This window comes from Microcaecilia unicolor, chromosome 3 (assembly GCF_901765095.1).
Source record: "Microcaecilia unicolor chromosome 3, aMicUni1.1, whole genome shotgun sequence".
NCBI classification, from domain to species: domain Eukaryota; kingdom Metazoa; phylum Chordata; class Amphibia; order Gymnophiona; family Siphonopidae; genus Microcaecilia; species Microcaecilia unicolor.
In genome coordinates, this window is record NC_044033.1 from 61,527,354 (window position 1) to 61,544,645 (window position 17,292).

Genomic DNA, 17,292 nt, shown 5'->3' on the forward strand with positions numbered 1-17,292 from the left:
TTACGGAGGTATCCTGATTCTTTCTGAGACGTATTGGTATTAGTTTACAGGGTTCCCGACCGGGGTTATCCAGAGGGAGCACGGAGCTGATCTTTTAGTGACCGCTCGCGTGCATGGCGTCACGTGATCTCAGGGATGGACAAATTTATTAAAAAAAAAAAAAAGCTGGTGGCAACATGTCCAGAAATAGAAAAAAAAGAGAAAGACAATGCATATGACATGGTGGATCCGTTGGTCCCTGCATTTACCGCATTGCAATTGAACAGATAACGGAGGCAGTGAGCAAGGCTTTAGAGCCCCGTTTGAAAAAGCTCTTGGGTCAAGTTAATAATTCTGAACTGATGTTAGCAGCAGAGGTTACCTGGTGAGCGGGAACACTGGAGCAAAGAGCCTCCGACTTTGAGGTTGGGGTCCTGCGCAGCTGATAAGATGCTGGAGGACTTGATGAAAGGCTGAGAGCAGGCAGAGAAAATTGATGAATTGGAAAATCGCTCCCACAGAGGGAACTTGCACATGGTGGGGCTCCTGGAGTGCAATCTTACTTCACTCTTGGAGCACTGGTTGACAGATTTTGCTCTCTCAGACAATGTGGGCCCCCTCTGTATAGAACATGTTGGTTGAGTCAAGGTGGCTGCAAAAAAAACGCGGGTTGTGATCCTTAAAATACATAACTTTGTTCACAAGGTGGAAATTCTTCGGGGATTTAAGCAGGAGAGAAAAACACTGCAGTATGAGAGAGTACTGATTTGGATCTTCTAGGACTACCCCGCTGCTCTTCAGGACTATAGGAGGTGTTTTAGGCCCATCACTCGGCTCTGTTTAAACCAGGGGCATATCTACTATGGGGCCACAGGGGCCTGGCCCCCGTAGATTTGCCACTGGACCCCCCTACCGACGACCCTCTCAACCCCCCCTCCTCCCGCTGTCACTCCGCCGTTGTGCCTCACCGCCCTTTGCTGGCAGGGGACCCCAACCCCTGCCAGCCGAAGTCTCCTTCCTTCGTTTGGGTTTGGTTTCTGATGTCCTGCACGCACGTACAACGTGCAGGACGTCAGACTCACAGAAACAGAACTTGTTTCTGTGAGTCTGACGTCCTGCACGTTGTACGTGCGTGCAGGTTGTCAGAAACCAAACCCAAATGAAGGAAGGAGACTTCGGCTGGCGGGGGGGTTGGGGTCTCCCGCCAGCAAAGGGAGGTGAGAGGTGACGGCGGAGTGACGGTGGGAGGGGGGGGGGTTCAAAGTAGTTGGAGCCAGGTGGTGGTGTCGTCATCGTCGGGCGGGTGGTGGTGTCGTCTTCGGCGAGAGGGGGGGGTTTAAAGTAGTTGGAGGTGGTGGTGGTGATGTCTTCTTCAGCGGGGGAGGGGGGGGGCTAAAATGTGCCCCCTCACCTCGGCTCTGGCCCCCCCTACCGTTGAAGTTCAGATACGCCCCTGGTTTAAACAGAAACTCCATTTCATGCTTCTATATCTGGCTATTTTAAAAGTGTACTTAAATGGAACTTGGGTCACCTATGATAACCATTTATGCAACACAAGAATGGTTAAACCGTCTGCAGGAGCTGGTACAGGAGGTCTCTTGACTGTGACTGCTTGATGAGTGTAGTTTCCCCTGAGTGCTATCCCTGTTTTAACTGCTTTTTTTTATTTTGCTGCATTGAAGTGTTTTTGGACTCGATTCAGCTATCAGACTTACATCTGCAGATCGGGGGGGGGGGGGGGGGGGGGGGGAAGCATTTTATTTATACCTGAGTTTTGCCCTCTTTTGAGGTTGGAAGCTAACCCTGGGGATTTCAGGTTTCCTACATGGTCTCTGTGAGTAGTATTGCATACAAACTATATTATTGTACTCTGAAAATTCATACAGTTAATAGTTTTTAACTTATAAAGCTCTCTGATATGCCATCTAAGGAAGGGTGTGGGGCAACATGGGGGCTTTGTGCATTATACGTGATTCTTTTTTGCTGCTGCATTTGTGTGGTGGCAGATTGGATGGGTTCTGGAGAGGGGATTGCAGGGGATGGGACGGAGAGAAGCGTTGTAGTGGAGGTATATGTGAAGAGTGTGTGTTCAGGGGGAGTGTGCTAGTGGGGGAGTCAGGATGTGAAGTGTTTTGGGGATTGGGGGGTTTAGGGGTCTATGAGAATGATACCTTCTTCTTTGGTACTCCTCCTCCCTTGGTGCTATCCCACGGTTTTCAGTATCACCTTTACGCTGATGACTCCCAGATTTACCTCTCCACACAAGACATCTCGGCATAAATCCAGTCCAAGGTATCTGCCTGCCTCTCCGACATTGCTACCTGGATGTCTCACCGCCACCTGAAGCTCAATATGTCCAAAACTGAGCTCCTTATCTTCGCACCTAAACCAACCTCGCCCCTTCCCCCATTCTCTATTTCTGTCGACAACACGCTCATTCTTCCTGTCTCATCTGCTCGTAACCTTGGGGTCATCTTCGACTCCTCCCTCTCCTCTGCACATATTCAACAGATTGCTAAAACCTGTCGTTTCTTCCTTTATAATATCGCCAAATTTCGCCCTTTCCTTTCTGAACACGCTATCAGAACTCTCATCCACACTCTCATCACCTCTTGCTTAGATTACTGCAACTTGCTTCTCACAGGTCTTCCACTCAGCCACCTCTCTCCTCTTCAATCTGTTCAAAATTCTGCTGCACGACTAATATTTCGCCAAAGTCGTTATGCCCATATCAGCCCTCTCCTGAAGTCACTTCACTGGCTCCCTATCCGTTTCCACATAATATTCAAGCTCCTCTTATTGACCTATAAGTGCATTCACTCTGCAGCCCCTCACTACCTCTCCACCTTCATCTGTCCCTACACTCCTTCCCAAGAACTCCGGTCACTAGGCAATTCTCTCCTAATTGCACCCTTCTCCTCCATCGCTGACTCCGTTCCTTTTATCTCGCCACACCTTATGCCTGGAATAGGCTTCCAGAGCCGTTACGCCCAGCTCCATCCCTGGCTGCCTTCAAATCCAGGCTAAAGGCCTACCTGTTTGCTGCTGCTTTTGACTCCTAACTTGTCACTTGCTCGTAACCTTGTCTTACTGTCTTCAATAGTCCCTTTTCCTATGTGTCCTTCTGTCTGTCCTACCCTTATTGGTCCTGTCTGTCCGTCCGTCCTGATTTAGATTGTAAGCTCTTTTGAGAAGGGGCTTTCTTTTCTTCATGTTCAATTGTGAAGTGCTATGTACGATTGGTAGCGCTATAGAAATGATTTATAGTAGTAGTAGTAGTAGTGGTACTTTGGGGCAGGGTGGCAAAGTTTGGGGTTTGGAACTGGGGTGAGGGCTGGGCTGTCAGTTCTTTTCAGCAGCAGCACAGTTGTTTTTTCATCTTTGCTACAGGGATTGAATGAGTGTTGGTCACACACAGTTGCTTTCCTGGAATGTAGGTGGCATTACGTCCATGATAGCTTAACAAATCCTGTTGGCATCATGGGGCGGATATCATCGGCTTACAAGAGACTAGGTTATCTGATGTAGGACATGAGAAACTGAAGTATGGATGGGTAGGGGAGATTTATTATTCATCCTCAGGGTTGTAGCAAGGAGAGGTTACAGTGCTGATCCATAAGTTGTTGAAGTGTACAGTGGAGGTCCTGTAGACGGATTCTGTAGGGTGTTATATTTTGCTTTGTGTGAGGTGGCAGGGAAGAGAGTTAATTCTTTTGGTTATGTTTGGTCCTGCTCCATCTGAGTTTTTTTTGTTAAAAAAATTTTTTTTTTAGAGAGAGTAGTTAAAGCTCTGCATTCAGTATCAAGAAGGGCCTTTATTTGTTGCTGTCATGGATCAGCTCTGGATAAGTCTGCTTCACGAGGGCAGGGGGGGTTTGGAGGTAGATCTGCGCTTTCTTATTTTGCTTGCTCACTAAATTTGATGGGTGCATGGCATCTGCTTCATCCAGCAGAATGGGATTGTAAGCTCTTTGAGCAGGGACTGTCTCTCTTTGTTAAATTGTACAGCGCTGCGTAACCCTAGTAGCGCTCTAGAAATGTTAAGTAGTAGTAGTAGTAGTACACACTTCTCCAGGACCCACAGATCTGTGTCTCGGTTGGATTATATTTTGTTCATAGATCCTTTTTTTACCCCTTGATCCAATCAGCGATAGTGGGCCCTAGGGAGGTGTCCGATTGTTCCCTGGTGTGAGTGGATGTGACTGCGCCTGTGTTTTTTTTGCTCCTCTCGGGGATGGCGATTTCTGTCATATTTGATGCAGAATCCAGAGTTTCTACAATACTTGCAACAGCAGTGGGAAGATTTTGTTAAAACCAATGGGGAGCATGTGAGTCAGCTGTTCCTGGGACATGGGTACTATGTGTGTTCACCATTGTAAATTAGCGGCCGGTATTATTCACTTGGAATCTCAATTAAAGCTGGTGAAGTGGACTTATGATTGTCACCCCATGGTGGCTAACAGGGATACTTGGTTGGTGACCCTGACGGCACTCAACACCTTGGTACCTGGGCAGACAACATGACATTTGCTTTATCATGAATTTCAATTTCATAGATATGGTAATAAAAATGGGAAAATGTTATAGGAGATCCGGGAAATTATAGACCGTTGAGTCTGACGTCGGTGCCAGGAAAATTGGTAGAGGCTATTATTAAGAATAAAATTACAGAGCACATACAAAAGCATGGGCTACTGAGACAAAGGAAGTCTTGCCTCACAAATCTACTGCATTTTTTTGAGGGGGTGAACAAACATTTGGACAAAGGGGAGCCAGTTTATTTTTGTTACATTTGTACCCCGCGCTTCCACACTCATGGCAGGCTCAATGCGGCAGGCAGTGGAGGATTAAGTGACTTGCCCAGAGTCACAAGGAGCTGCCTGTGCTGGGAATCGAACTCAGTTCCTCAGTTCTCCAGGACCAAAGTCCACCACCTTAACCACTATATATCTGGATTTTCAGAAGGCGTTTGACAAAGTGCCTCATGAAAGACTCCAAAGGAAACTGGAGAGTCATGGGATCAGAGGCAGTGTATTATTGTGGATTAAGAGCTGGTTAAGGGATAGGAAGCAGAGGGTAGGGTTGAATGGTCATTATTCTCGATGGAGAAGGGTAGTTAGTGGGGTCCCTCAGGGGTCTTTGCTGGGACTGCTGCTTTTTAACATATTTATAAATGACCTTGAGATGGGAGCAACTAGTGAGGTAATTAAATTCGCAGATGACACAAAGTTATCCAGGGTTGTCTCGTCTCGTTGCGGGAGGAGTGTGAAAGATTACAAGAAGATCTCATGAGACTGGGGGATTGGGCGTCCAAATGGCAGATGAAGTTCAACATTGACAAGTGCAAAGTGATGCATGTCGGAAGGAGGAACCCGAATTACAGCTATGTTATGCAAGTTTCCGCTTTAGGAGTTACGGACCAAGAAAGGGATCTGGGAGTCGTGGATAGGACGTTGAAATCTTCAGCTCAATGTGGTGCGGCGGCTAAGAAGGCGAACAGAATGTTGAGTATTATTAGAAAAGGGATGGAAAACAGACATGAGGATGTTATAATGCCGTTATATCGCTCCATGGTGCGACCGCACCTGGAGTATTGTATTCAGTTCTGGTCACTTCATCTCAAAAAAGATATAAAGGAATTGGAGAAGGTGCAGAGAAGAGCGTCAAAAATGATAAAAGGGATGGGACGACTACTCTATGAGGAGAGGTTAAGACGACTAGGACTCTTTAGCCTAGAGAAAAGGCGGCTGAGGGGTGATATAATAGAGGTGTACAAATAATGAGTGGGGTAGAGTGGACTGATGTGAAACATTTGTTTACACTTTCTAACAATAATAGAACCAGGGGACACAAGATTAAATTAGAATGTGGTAGGTCTAAAACAAATCGGAGAAAGTTTTTCTTTACTTGGCGCATAGTTAGACTCTGGAACTCATTGCCGGAGAAGGTAGTGACGGCAGCTGGCCTTGCTGAGTTTAAAGGGGGTCTGGATAGATTCCTGAAGGAAAAGTCTATTGATCGTTATTAAATTTTGGGTTTTTGCCAGGTTCTTGGGGCCTGGATTGGCTGCTGTCAGAGACAGAGTGCTGGGCTTGATGGACCTTTGGTCTTTTCCCAGTGTGGCAATGCTTATGTGCTTATGTTAGTGGGGGTAGTTAAAACCTGGGGTGGGTCTTGTGCAGTTTTGGCGTTAAGACATTTGCAGGGGCATATCACTAACAGAGTTGAAGAGATTGCAGGAATTTTTTCAGACTATTTTCAAAAGCTATATATCTCGGAGCAAAGTGTGAGTAGGGTGGAGATTGTGTCCTATTTAGAGCAGTCCGGGATGCCACGCCTTTCGCCTGCCATTTAGCTCTTTTAAATTAGCCACTACGAGCCAAAGAATTGCAAAAGGCGGTGAATTTTTTAAATTCTCATTCTGCCCCTGGCCTGGATGGGTACCCGGGGGTTTTATAAGATGTTGCACATCATCAGATTATGACGCCTTTGCATGTACATTACATGGCAGTGATGGAGGGGGGAATTTCCTCACTATGATAATACCGCCCTCATTATGCAATTGCCAAAAACAAATAGGTCTCGTGTCTTGCCTGATTCTTACTAGCCCATTTCCTTGATCAGTGTGGACATTAAGATTTTGTCTAGGGTGTTGGTGGATCGGTCGTCTGTATGCTTGCCACAGGTGGTGGGTGTTGAGCAGGTGGGCTTTGTTTTTGTTTTTTTAACAGTCTGTGACTAATGTGTATAAGTTCTATTTCTGGTCATGTTGCATTGTCAGAGATTGGAAGAACGGGCTTCGTTGGTAAGCCTAGATGCTGAGAAGGCTTTTGACAATGTACAGTGACCTTTTATGTTCTCTGTTTTGGAGTATATGGGTCTCCATGGCTGGTTCTTGGGGGGCCATTCATACTCTTTACAAGCGGCTGCCCTTTCTCCGTTATTGTTTATCCTCTCTTTAGAGTCCTTCCTTCGTGTCCTGATGGCCTCGCCTGGGGTGGTTCTGAGGGGTGGACAGGTGAAGGTGTTAGCGTATGTGGATGATGTTTTGGCCATTTTGATAGAACCTCAAGCGACGTCGCCATGTCTTTTACATCTTATTGCACAGTTTGGACAACCCTTGGGGTTTGTACTGAACTTAACTAAGTCTAGTGCTCTCCCGGTGCAGTCTTGGTTGTAAGAGGACTGACGTGGCAAATTTCCCCTGTCTTGGGTGACTGATGCTATCAAATATTTGGGGGTCTGGATCCTGGCTGATGTATCAAAGTTGTATTAGATGAATTGGCAGCCATTGATTTGGGATATTCTAGCTAAACTGTTGATATGGTGGGCTTATCCTTGTCTCTGTTAGGGCCTATACACTTATTTAACATGATTTTGGTTTCTCATATCTTCTGTCTGTTTCAAATGTTACCTCTTTACCTAGCTAAATGAGATGAATTAGCCTTATACCAGTGTCTGCAACGGTATTTTTGGCTTCGTAAGCAGGTGCGGTTGCCCATTAAGATTCTTCAGACGCAGTGCAACAAGGGAGTTTAGGCTTACTTAACATTTGTTATTTAACTATAGCACGTGGTATACATCATATTCTGGATTGGTATCTGGGCACTCGGTGTTTTACTGTTACTAATCTGGAACTTGAGCTGCTCCATCCTGTACATATTAGCAGTTACTTACATTCTCTGGGGCAGGTAAACGCTGATCTCTTACACAATAAAACTGAGAAAGCTGTTTGGAAGTGAGTATGCCGCGGACGATATTTTTCTGCTACAGTGACACCCTTCCTCTCTACTTGTGGTAATGTGGACTTTCCTCCAGGACTAGATAATGCTGTGTTTTATTGGTGGAAGTCAAAGGTATTGTTTTTTTATGTATGTGCTGACACAGGAGAGTAAAATTAAAACATTTTCCGAACTTCAATGAGAGTTCCCGTTGCTGGATCGAGACGTATTTGCTTATTCTTAGTTGCGACACTATGTGGCCAGTTTGCCATGGCAAGATCTGTATGATGATTTGCAGTACACTTTGTCAGAGACATATAACATGGGAGCACAAGTCAAGGATCCATTTCCTTTCACCATAAATATCTTCAAGACACAGCAAAAGGAGGTGTAGTATTATAAATTGACAACTTGGTCATTAGATCTCAATTGTGTTCTTTCTGTTACTCTGCTGAGGAACTTTGTGCAGGGTATATACCAGAGTTCCAGGAGTGCCCTACATTAGACGCTTCAGTATAAATTTGTACTTCGACTGTTTGTTTCTCCTAAAAGGGCTCATCTTGCGGGGTTTGCCAGCAGCAGCTATTTCCCCATTCATAGGAGCCAACTTTTCACAATGATTGGGGATGCTGAACCTATCATACATTACCCATACTTGTACAAAGTGAAGGCACTTGTTCAATATTGGGGGTGCTTGAGCACCCACAGAGCTAGCTCCAAGTGTTCAGCAGTTGGGACATCCCTGGTACATATGTTTTTGGACATGTTCAGTTATTACCACTTTTTGGAAACAAGTGTTTGCAAGAATTGCAGCCTTTTGGTCTCGTACAGTCTGTTTGGACCCTACAGTTTTATTTGGGGACTATCACATTGAAGCGTCACTACCTCAGGATATTTGGGGCTTTCTGTGTCTGGCTGTGTTCAAAACATTTTGCTGGAGTGGTTATCACCCCAGCCTCCTAAAGTACAGATGTGGCGCTCACAAATGGTGATTCACTTGTTCTTGGAGCAGTTAGAGGTACAGGACATCAGCTCCCCTGCTGGTCTTTGTTTCCAGTGAGTTTGGGAGAAATTTTGGTCCACTCTTCCTCCAAAGGCCTGAAGCAGATATTAAATCTGTAACTGGATGGGGGGGGGGGGGGGGGGGGGGGGGGTTAGTTTTCTTGGGAGGAGGTAAGGGGAAGGGCATTATTAGTTAACTTCTTCTGAGCTGTTCTTATTTTTTGTCAAGCTTTTAATGTTGTTTTTACTTGTTCCATTCTAATAAAGATATTTAAACATAAAATCTTGTATGCCACTCATCTACAAATCTGAGCGGCTAACAAAATAATATACATAATCCAGGAACATATTGCATTAAAAACCCCCCACAACCAAAAGCAATAAGCATTTAAGGTTATCTTCCTTCCTCCAAGAGGTCTGTTTAGATGTACTTATGCTTTAAATAGAAGTAATTTCACGTTTCCTACATTCTAAAGAGTCAGAATACCATTTGATCTCCTCTGCTGACCTCTCACCCCCCTCCCCTTCCCGGCATCTTAATTTCACTTGTACCATCTTTATTCTCTGGGGACTCCAGATGTCTTCTATCAAAGTGCTACTTAGCTTTGTCTCAATGTAATATTTCTTAGTTCTCAGGCTTCCAGACATCCACTATACCCTGGTTCTTCAATGTTAGCCCTATTTCTCTGATGAAGATGCTGTCTAAGCTCTAGCTCCCCCCCCCCCCCCCCCCCCAAGTCCTTCTCTTGTTACGCTTGTGCCTATCCTTTCAGGAAGTAGTAGCAGCAGCAGCAGCAAATAAGAAAGACATCAAGACTATTCTTAAACCCCATCTACATTTGTGACATTGGAGTTTTTGTAGAAGTAGAAAAAAACATCTGTTATAGTAGCGAGGACTTAATTTTTAGGCAAATTAAAGTGGAGTTGTGGAGCAGGGGGAAGATATGCAGGTCAGGACTGGATGTAAACTATTTATAGAGGCTAGGGTGGTTAACCAGGTCTTTTATAGACAAAAAGAAATTGGTGACCTGGAGGTAGGAGCAACAGGGGAAGAGAGGCTGTGCTCTTCTCTAGGCTCACTCTCTCTTCTTCTGTATAAACTGCTTGGAAGGGAGGTGCTGGGAGAAGAAAATCCCTGCCACTTTGGAGTCTGGAGCTGTGTTCCAGCTCATTCCGCCAGAAATTAGTTGATACTTAAATGGTGATCTTTGAACTTGGGAGTCACCCACTTGTGTGCCTGATTGAATCTTGCCGGTTGTTTTTGCTTTTGTTTTGTAAACCACCTGGATGTCTTTTTTTTTGGTGTAGTGCAGTATCAAATGGGTAAAAATATAAAGCATTATTGCTTTCTTGTAGCGGCAGGATTGATCACAAGTGGGTGATGTTATTGCACCTTGTCATGATGGAACGGCTCTCCCAGAGCTCAGAATTTATTGTAAAGTTCTGAGCATGCGGCAATCTCCTCAGCACCTCAGTTAGTTCCGTAGCTAAGAAATCTCTTCCACTTCTGAAGGCTGCATTGTGTGCCTGATCAATCCTGCTGTCTATGGAAACATCTATTAGAGATAAAATGCTTTATACATTATATAATAAATATAACATTTCTAAATTCTGTAAACTTATTGCTGATGATTAAAAGATATGTGCTTCCTTCCAGTTGTTAGTTTATTTTTTAATTGGTAGATTATATGAATTTTGTTTCCTCTTTTCAGAAAGATTTTGGCACCAGGAGAAGAGGAGAATTTGGAGTTTGAAGAAGAGGAAGAGGACAGTGGAGCTGGAGCAGGTTCTCCAGACACCTTTCCTATTCGTGTTCCAGGTAAGCATTAGATTTAGTCGTGAGTCAGAGAATTAGAATTGTGTACGAGTAAAAGATATTTAAAATTATAGGATGTGCTGTTTAAGCCAATTCTAAATTGAATGTTCAGATTCTTAAATTGAAGTGCTATTAAGTTGATGGCTTGATTTTCTGATTCTTTCCTTATTAGTATTGTTGTCAAGCACCCTGATGCATTCAGCTTAAAAGACAGGGTACCTGAGTTGCTTAGAATCTGATGTCAGATTGAGCATTTTATTTACATTTCATTTGTTTTGACATACAAACTATTTAGGAGACAAGTAAAGTGGGGGTAGTTTTCATTTAATGCTGTTCTGCCTTAATAGGGTTAATGATTTTGCATGTGCAGGAAGACCATAAAGCTGTATATCTTGCCTTGAGATGCGGTGACCAGAATTGCACCCAGTACTCGAGGTGCGGTCGCACCATGGAGCGATACAATCTACTATAATAAAAAGCACCTCCAACGTTCTGAAGCTGACTCCGTGGCTTCAGTGAAGGGTTCGTAAGGCTCGTAAGTGTGTAACCTCTCTCTCTCTGCCCCACCTTCGCATCAAAACGTGATGACGTCGAGGGCGGGTAATCAGAAGACAGGACTGAGGGAACGAACTCGCCTCCAACGTTCTGAAGCTGACTCCGTGGCTTCAGTGAAGGGTTCGTAACATTCGTAAGTCTGTCACATCTCTTTCTGCCCCGCCCTCGTGTCAAAACGTGATGACGTCGAGGGCAGGTAATCAGAAGGCAGGACTGAGGGAACGAACTCAAAGGCTGGAGACGAGCAGGCTACAGACGGCCAGGGCTTTCAATAACGCGGCCCTTTCAACAGAGCTGAGGGGACAGAGGACAATCGCTGGATGGTTGGAGGGGGGGCAGGGGACAGAGGACAATCACTGGGTGGCTGGAGGGGGGCAGGGGACAGAGGACAATCGCTGGGTGGCTGAGGGGGGCAGGGGAGAGAGCATAATCGCTGGGTGGCTGGAGGGGGGGGCAGGGGAGAGAGGAGAATCGCTGCATGGCTCGACGAGGGGGGCAGGGGATAGAGGAGAATCGCTGGGTGGCTGGAGGAGGGGGCAGGGGAGACAGGAGAATAGCTGGGTGGCTGGAGGGGGGGGGGCAGGGGAGACAGGAGAGTCGCTGGGTGGCTGGAGGGGGGGCCAGGGGAGAGAGGAGAATCACACACACACTCTCACAGACACACTCGCACCCAGTCTCACTCTCTCTCTTTCACACACACACACACTCGCACGGTGCTGCCAACCACGCAGAGGGGGGGAGAGGCAGGGGGTCCTGACACCACAGGGGAGGGGAGGGGAACGCAGAGGGGGGGAGGGGATCCTGAGACCAGAGGGGAGGGGATCCTCATACCAGAGGGGGGAGGGGGTCCTGAGACCACAGAGGGATAAGTACATAAGTACATAAGTAGTGCCATACTGGGAAAGACCAAAGGTCCATCTAGCCCAGCATCCTGTCACCGACAGTGGCCAATCCAGGTCAAGGGCACCTGGCACGCTCCCCAAACGTAAAAACATTCCAGACAAGTTATACCTAAAAATGCGGAATTTTTCCAAGTCCATTTAATAGCGGTCTATGGACTTGTCCTTTAGGAATCTATCTAACCCCTTTTTAAACTCCGTCAAGCTAACCGCCCGTACCAAGTTCTCCGGCAACGAATTCCAGAGTCTAATTACACGTTGGGTGAAGAAAAATTTTCTCCGATTCGTTTTAAATTTACCACACTGTAGCTTCAACTCATGCCCTCTAGTCCTAGTATTTTTGGATAGCGTGAACAGTCGCTTCACATCCACCCGATCCATTCCACTCATTATTTTATACACTTCTATCATATCTCCCCTCAGCCGTCTCTTCTCCAAGCTGAAAAGCCCTAGCCTTCTCAGCCTCTCTTCATAGGAAAGTCGTCCCATCCCCACTATCATTTTCGTCGCCCTTCGCTGTACCTTTTCCAATTCTACACACACACACTCAGTGTCTTTCTCTCACTCTCACACTATGTCCCACACTGTATAACATTCACTCTCTATGTGTCATACACTCTCGGTCTCACAGAGAGTCTGTGTATCGCACACATACTCTCTCACACTCTGTCTCTCACACACACACTCTCTCACACACAGTGTATCTGTGAAACACACTCACTGTGTCTCACATACGCACTCGCACACACTCTCATTGAAACACACACACTCATTCTCACACACACACTCTCACAGACACACTCGCACCCAGACTCACTCTATCTCTGTCACACACACACACACTCGCACATTCACTCTCTCGCTCTCACACAGTCACTCTCACACACACTCTCTCAAACATACACACTCCGAGGAAAACCTTGCTAGCGCCCGTTTCATTTGTGTCAGAAACGGGCCTTATTTACTAGTGGCAGAATAATATTCTCATTTTTGTTTTCCATCCCTTTCCTAGTAATACCCAACATTCTATTTGCTTTCCTAGCCACAGCAGCACATTGAGCAGAAGGTTTCAACGTATCATCAACGATGACACCTAGATTCCTTTCTTGGTCCGTGTCTCCTAACGCTGAACTCTGCATGACGTAGCTATAGTTTGGGTTCCTCTTTCCCACATGCATCACTTTGCACTTGTTCACATTAAACGTCATCTGCCATTTAGACACCCAGTCTCCAAGTCTCGTAAGGTCCCCTTGTAATTTTTCACAATCTTCCTGCGATTTGACAACTTTGAATAACTTTGTGTCATCAGCAAATTTGATTACCTCACTAGTTACCCCCATCTCTAGGTCACTTAAGAATATGTTCATTCCCTGGTGGTGGAATCTATGCTCAAACGAGTCATAAGTTCTAGAGATTTTGCTTCAGTGCCCCCAGGTGAGAAGCTCGAACGCTGGACTCCTTTGGGTGGGTGATTTATCAGGCCTCAATGCTCATCTCCCGTATACAGACATACCAGCTCTACATGAGCCTCTACTTGCGGAACCTGGTGCACAGTATGACTGATTTGGCAGATTCTGTCCCACCAGAGCAGGCCAAATATCTTCACCAGCTGGCCAAACAGCAGAAAGCATGTCTTAAATTCCTGGCCAGGGGCAATTATGATACTTTTTGATGTGACATCCAGGATTTCTGCCAAGAGTATAGCGATGTACATACTATCATGGCTGCATGTCTCTGACTTGGACCTGATGGTTCAACAGAAGTTTGTGGATGCCACGTGCCAGAGGGGACAGTCTGTTTGGAGAAAAGGTGACGATCATAGTCCTCATCAAAAGAACATTGATGCTGTCTCCCAACAGATGCGTTCTGTACCCTTCTCATCCAGGAGGTTTTGGGCAAGTTGAAAAGAGATCCCTATTAACAGAGGCATAGGTACACTCCTTCTCACCCTCCTCAGCAGACTCAGACCCAGCATTCTCATCAACAGCATGCCGCTGGCTCCCCAGTCAAAACAGAGGATGAGTTTTTGACTGGCTCCAGCAGAGCATAGCCACTGTAATAGTGACTGTTCTGGATGACCTACCGGTAGTGGGGAGACTGATTTTTTTTTTCAAGAAAGGTGGTCAGTTGTAACCACCAACCGGTGGGTTCTTCAAATAGTCCATCTTGGTTACGCTGGTGTCACGTGCAAAGAGACAGACTTTTGCTTCTAACCCTTCAGCAATTTGTTCACAAATATATTGAATAGAATTGGCCCAGTACCAATCCCTGAGACACTCCACTACTTAACATTCTATCCTCTAATTCCATTTACTACCACCCTCTGTTGTCAGTCAATCGACCAGTTTTCCAGTCCAGTCTACCACTTTGGGTCCTAAATTTAGCCACTGAATTATACAGTAGTTCCTATGAGGAACTATGTCAGAAGTTTTTCTGAAATCCACTAGTCTACGTCTAGCATGTGTCCACGATCCAATTCTCTGGTCACCCAGTAAAAAATGTGATTGTTTGGCATGATTTTCCTTTGGTAAAACCATGTTGCCTTGGATCTTGTAACCTATTGGACTTCAGGAAATTCACTAACCTTTCCTTGAGCAGTGCTTCCATTACCTTTCCAACCACTAAAATAAGGTTTACCGGCCTGTAGTTTCCCACATCCTCTGTCTCCATTTTTGTGAAGAGGAACCACATCTACTCTTATCCAGTCCCATGGAACGTCTCCTGTCTCCAAGGATTTATTAAATAAATCTTCAAGAGGACCTGCCAGAACTTTTCTGAGTTTTCTCACATTGGACACATTTTTAGTTGCGGCAGCCTCAGTGCTTCTTTTTCTTAAAATAAAAGTTTTATACATCCTGTCACTGTTGTGCAGTGTTTTTTCTGGTTGTTTTTAAAGTTTTTGTTTTTATTTTTCCTTGTCGGCTTGGTGAAGATATTGGGCCTCAAGCACTCATTTTGGTACCTTTTCAGTATCAAGTCACTTGATTTCAGTGTGGTTATTTTTTCCAGATGCTATGTCTCAAAAGAAGGCACCTGCACCCCCACTGAAGTAGCTTCAACAGGACCACATCCATTATGGATACCCATAATTGGTGCTTGTGATAACTGTTGCCCAACTATGATCCCTCTCATTGTATTCTGTGTTAACAGATGACAAAGAGAGGACTTCTTGAGTGATAAACCACATGAGAAGATATTTGGCAGAGATCAAACTAGTCCATATGAATCAGAAGCATTGGTCTTCATGAGTTCCAGAGTAGCACAGGATGCAGGAAATATCTCAGCATTAAGTGTCTGGATCACCTTTGACACTGAGCATCAGTAGATGTATTGGGATTGGTCATAGTTTGATGCCGTCCTAAAGAAGAGGAAAGTTGTATTCTCATCTTCATTGGTGTTGAGGGAGTGTGATTCAAGTCAGGTGGAGGCTGAGATGCCTTGACATCAACCTTCAAAGGATGGAAATCCTGGCAACAGCAGCACATGATGACTCCTGTGGGATAGAATACACTTGACACCTGAGTTGGAACGTCTTGTTTTTTGGTGGCTATAATATTCATACTCTTTATACTAAGTTTTTCAACAATTGAATGTTCTGCACATCCATCCAAAGTTCCTTCCCAGGGTAGTGTCAGAATTTCATCTTAACCAGTCACTAGTTCTACCAACACTTTTTCCTTGACCTTATGCCCACAAAGGTGAAAATGCATTGCACGTTTCAGATTGCAAGAAAGCTTTGGCCTTCTATTTGGAGCGGACTAAAGCTCATAGAAAGTTCTCCCAGCTTTTTGTTTCTTTTGACCCTAACAGAATGGGGGCTACTTTTAGCAAACACATTTTCCACTTACGCCCAGACAGGCTTAACTCTAGAGGGCCATGATGTCACAGCTTGTAATGTTTGAGCTATGATTTTTTTGTTTTTGTTTTGTTAGATTTGTATCCCACATTTTCCCACCTATTTGTAGGCTCAATGTGGCTTACATAGTACAGTAAAGGCGATCGCCAATACTGGTATGAACAAATACAAAGTGAGGTTATGACAGAGTAATGATCAGTATGATAGACGCATTAGGGGTCATGAGGAGGGAGAGTTGGGTTATTTCCAGTACGATCTTATATATTATATTTCAGGGTTAAGGCATTTAGGTTGGATTGTTAGGGTATGCCTTTTCGAACAGGTTAGTCTTTAGGAGTCTACAGAAGTGTAGGTGGTCGTATGTTGTTTTCACGGCGATTGGTAGTGTGTTCTATAGTTGCGTACTTATATAAGAGAAGCTGGATGCATAGGTTGTTTTGTATTTGAGTCCTTTGGAGCTAGGGTAGTGGAGATTTAGATATGTTCATGTTGATCTTGTTGTGTTTCTGGTTGGTAGGTTCTATGAGGTCTGTCATGTATCCCGGGGCATTGCCGTAGATGATTTTATGAACCAGGGTGCAGATTTTGAACGCAGTGTGTTCTTTGATTGGAAGCCAGTGCTGTTTTTCTCGTAGGGGTTTGGCGCTTTCGAATCTTGTTTTTCCAAATATAAGCCTGGCTGCTGTGTTTTGAGCAGTTTGGAGTTTCTTTATGATTTGTTCTTTACATCCCGCATAGATTCCATTACAGTAATCTAGATGGCTTAGTACCATGGATTGTACCAAGTTGCGAAATATTTCCCTCGGGGAAAAAAGGTTTCACTCGTTTGAGCTTCCACATTGAGTGAAACATTTTTCTTTGTTGTAGTTGATGGAGTTGTTAGCCCACTTGGTCAGCCTACATAGAAGAGATTTGCAGAGCTACAGCATGAGCTTTTGTCCACACATTTAGCTTGCATTATTCCCAATACGATAGTAGGTTTGGTCAGACAGACCTCCAGAATTTATTTTGGGATTATGTTATAATTATGTTGTTATAGCCCGCCATATACCTTGTCAGTTCAAGGTGGGCTACAAAACCTAAGAGGCCAGATCGAACCACTTGGGATTTACGGTAGAAATTCAAACATTAAAACATCTATTCTCTAAATACAACCATTAAGACTCAATTTACAGGAACAAGTTCTTCCTAAACAATGCATAACGTTGACAGCATCGCAAAATAAAGAAAGTGAGCTCCATATAGAAGCCAACTGATGATAAAGCAATGTAGAAAAATGTCTGATTTTAAAGCAGTAACACTAGGGAATTAAAAAAAATTGGTTTTGTGCATGATATCTATGAAGGAAATTCACTAACTCAAACACATACAAAGGAACTGCTCCTGACAAAATCTTAAATACTGTTAGGTATACTTTAAATTGAATATGTTCTTTGGCAACCAATATAATTTCAAATAATATTC

At 44.7% G+C, this 17,292-nt stretch overlaps 1 protein-coding gene across 1 annotated transcript in view; it reads left to right on the forward strand.

Annotated features, from left to right (window-relative positions):
• AIDA (axin interactor, dorsalization associated) overlaps window positions 1-17,292 on the forward strand; it is a 133,672-nt gene that overhangs the window by 65,296 nt on the left and 51,084 nt on the right. The window contains exon 6 of the mRNA XM_030195987.1: window positions 10,415-10,521. Coding sequence (XP_030051847.1) covers window positions 10,415-10,521 — 107 coding nt within the window. The remainder of the gene's footprint in view (window positions 1-10,414; window positions 10,522-17,292) is intronic.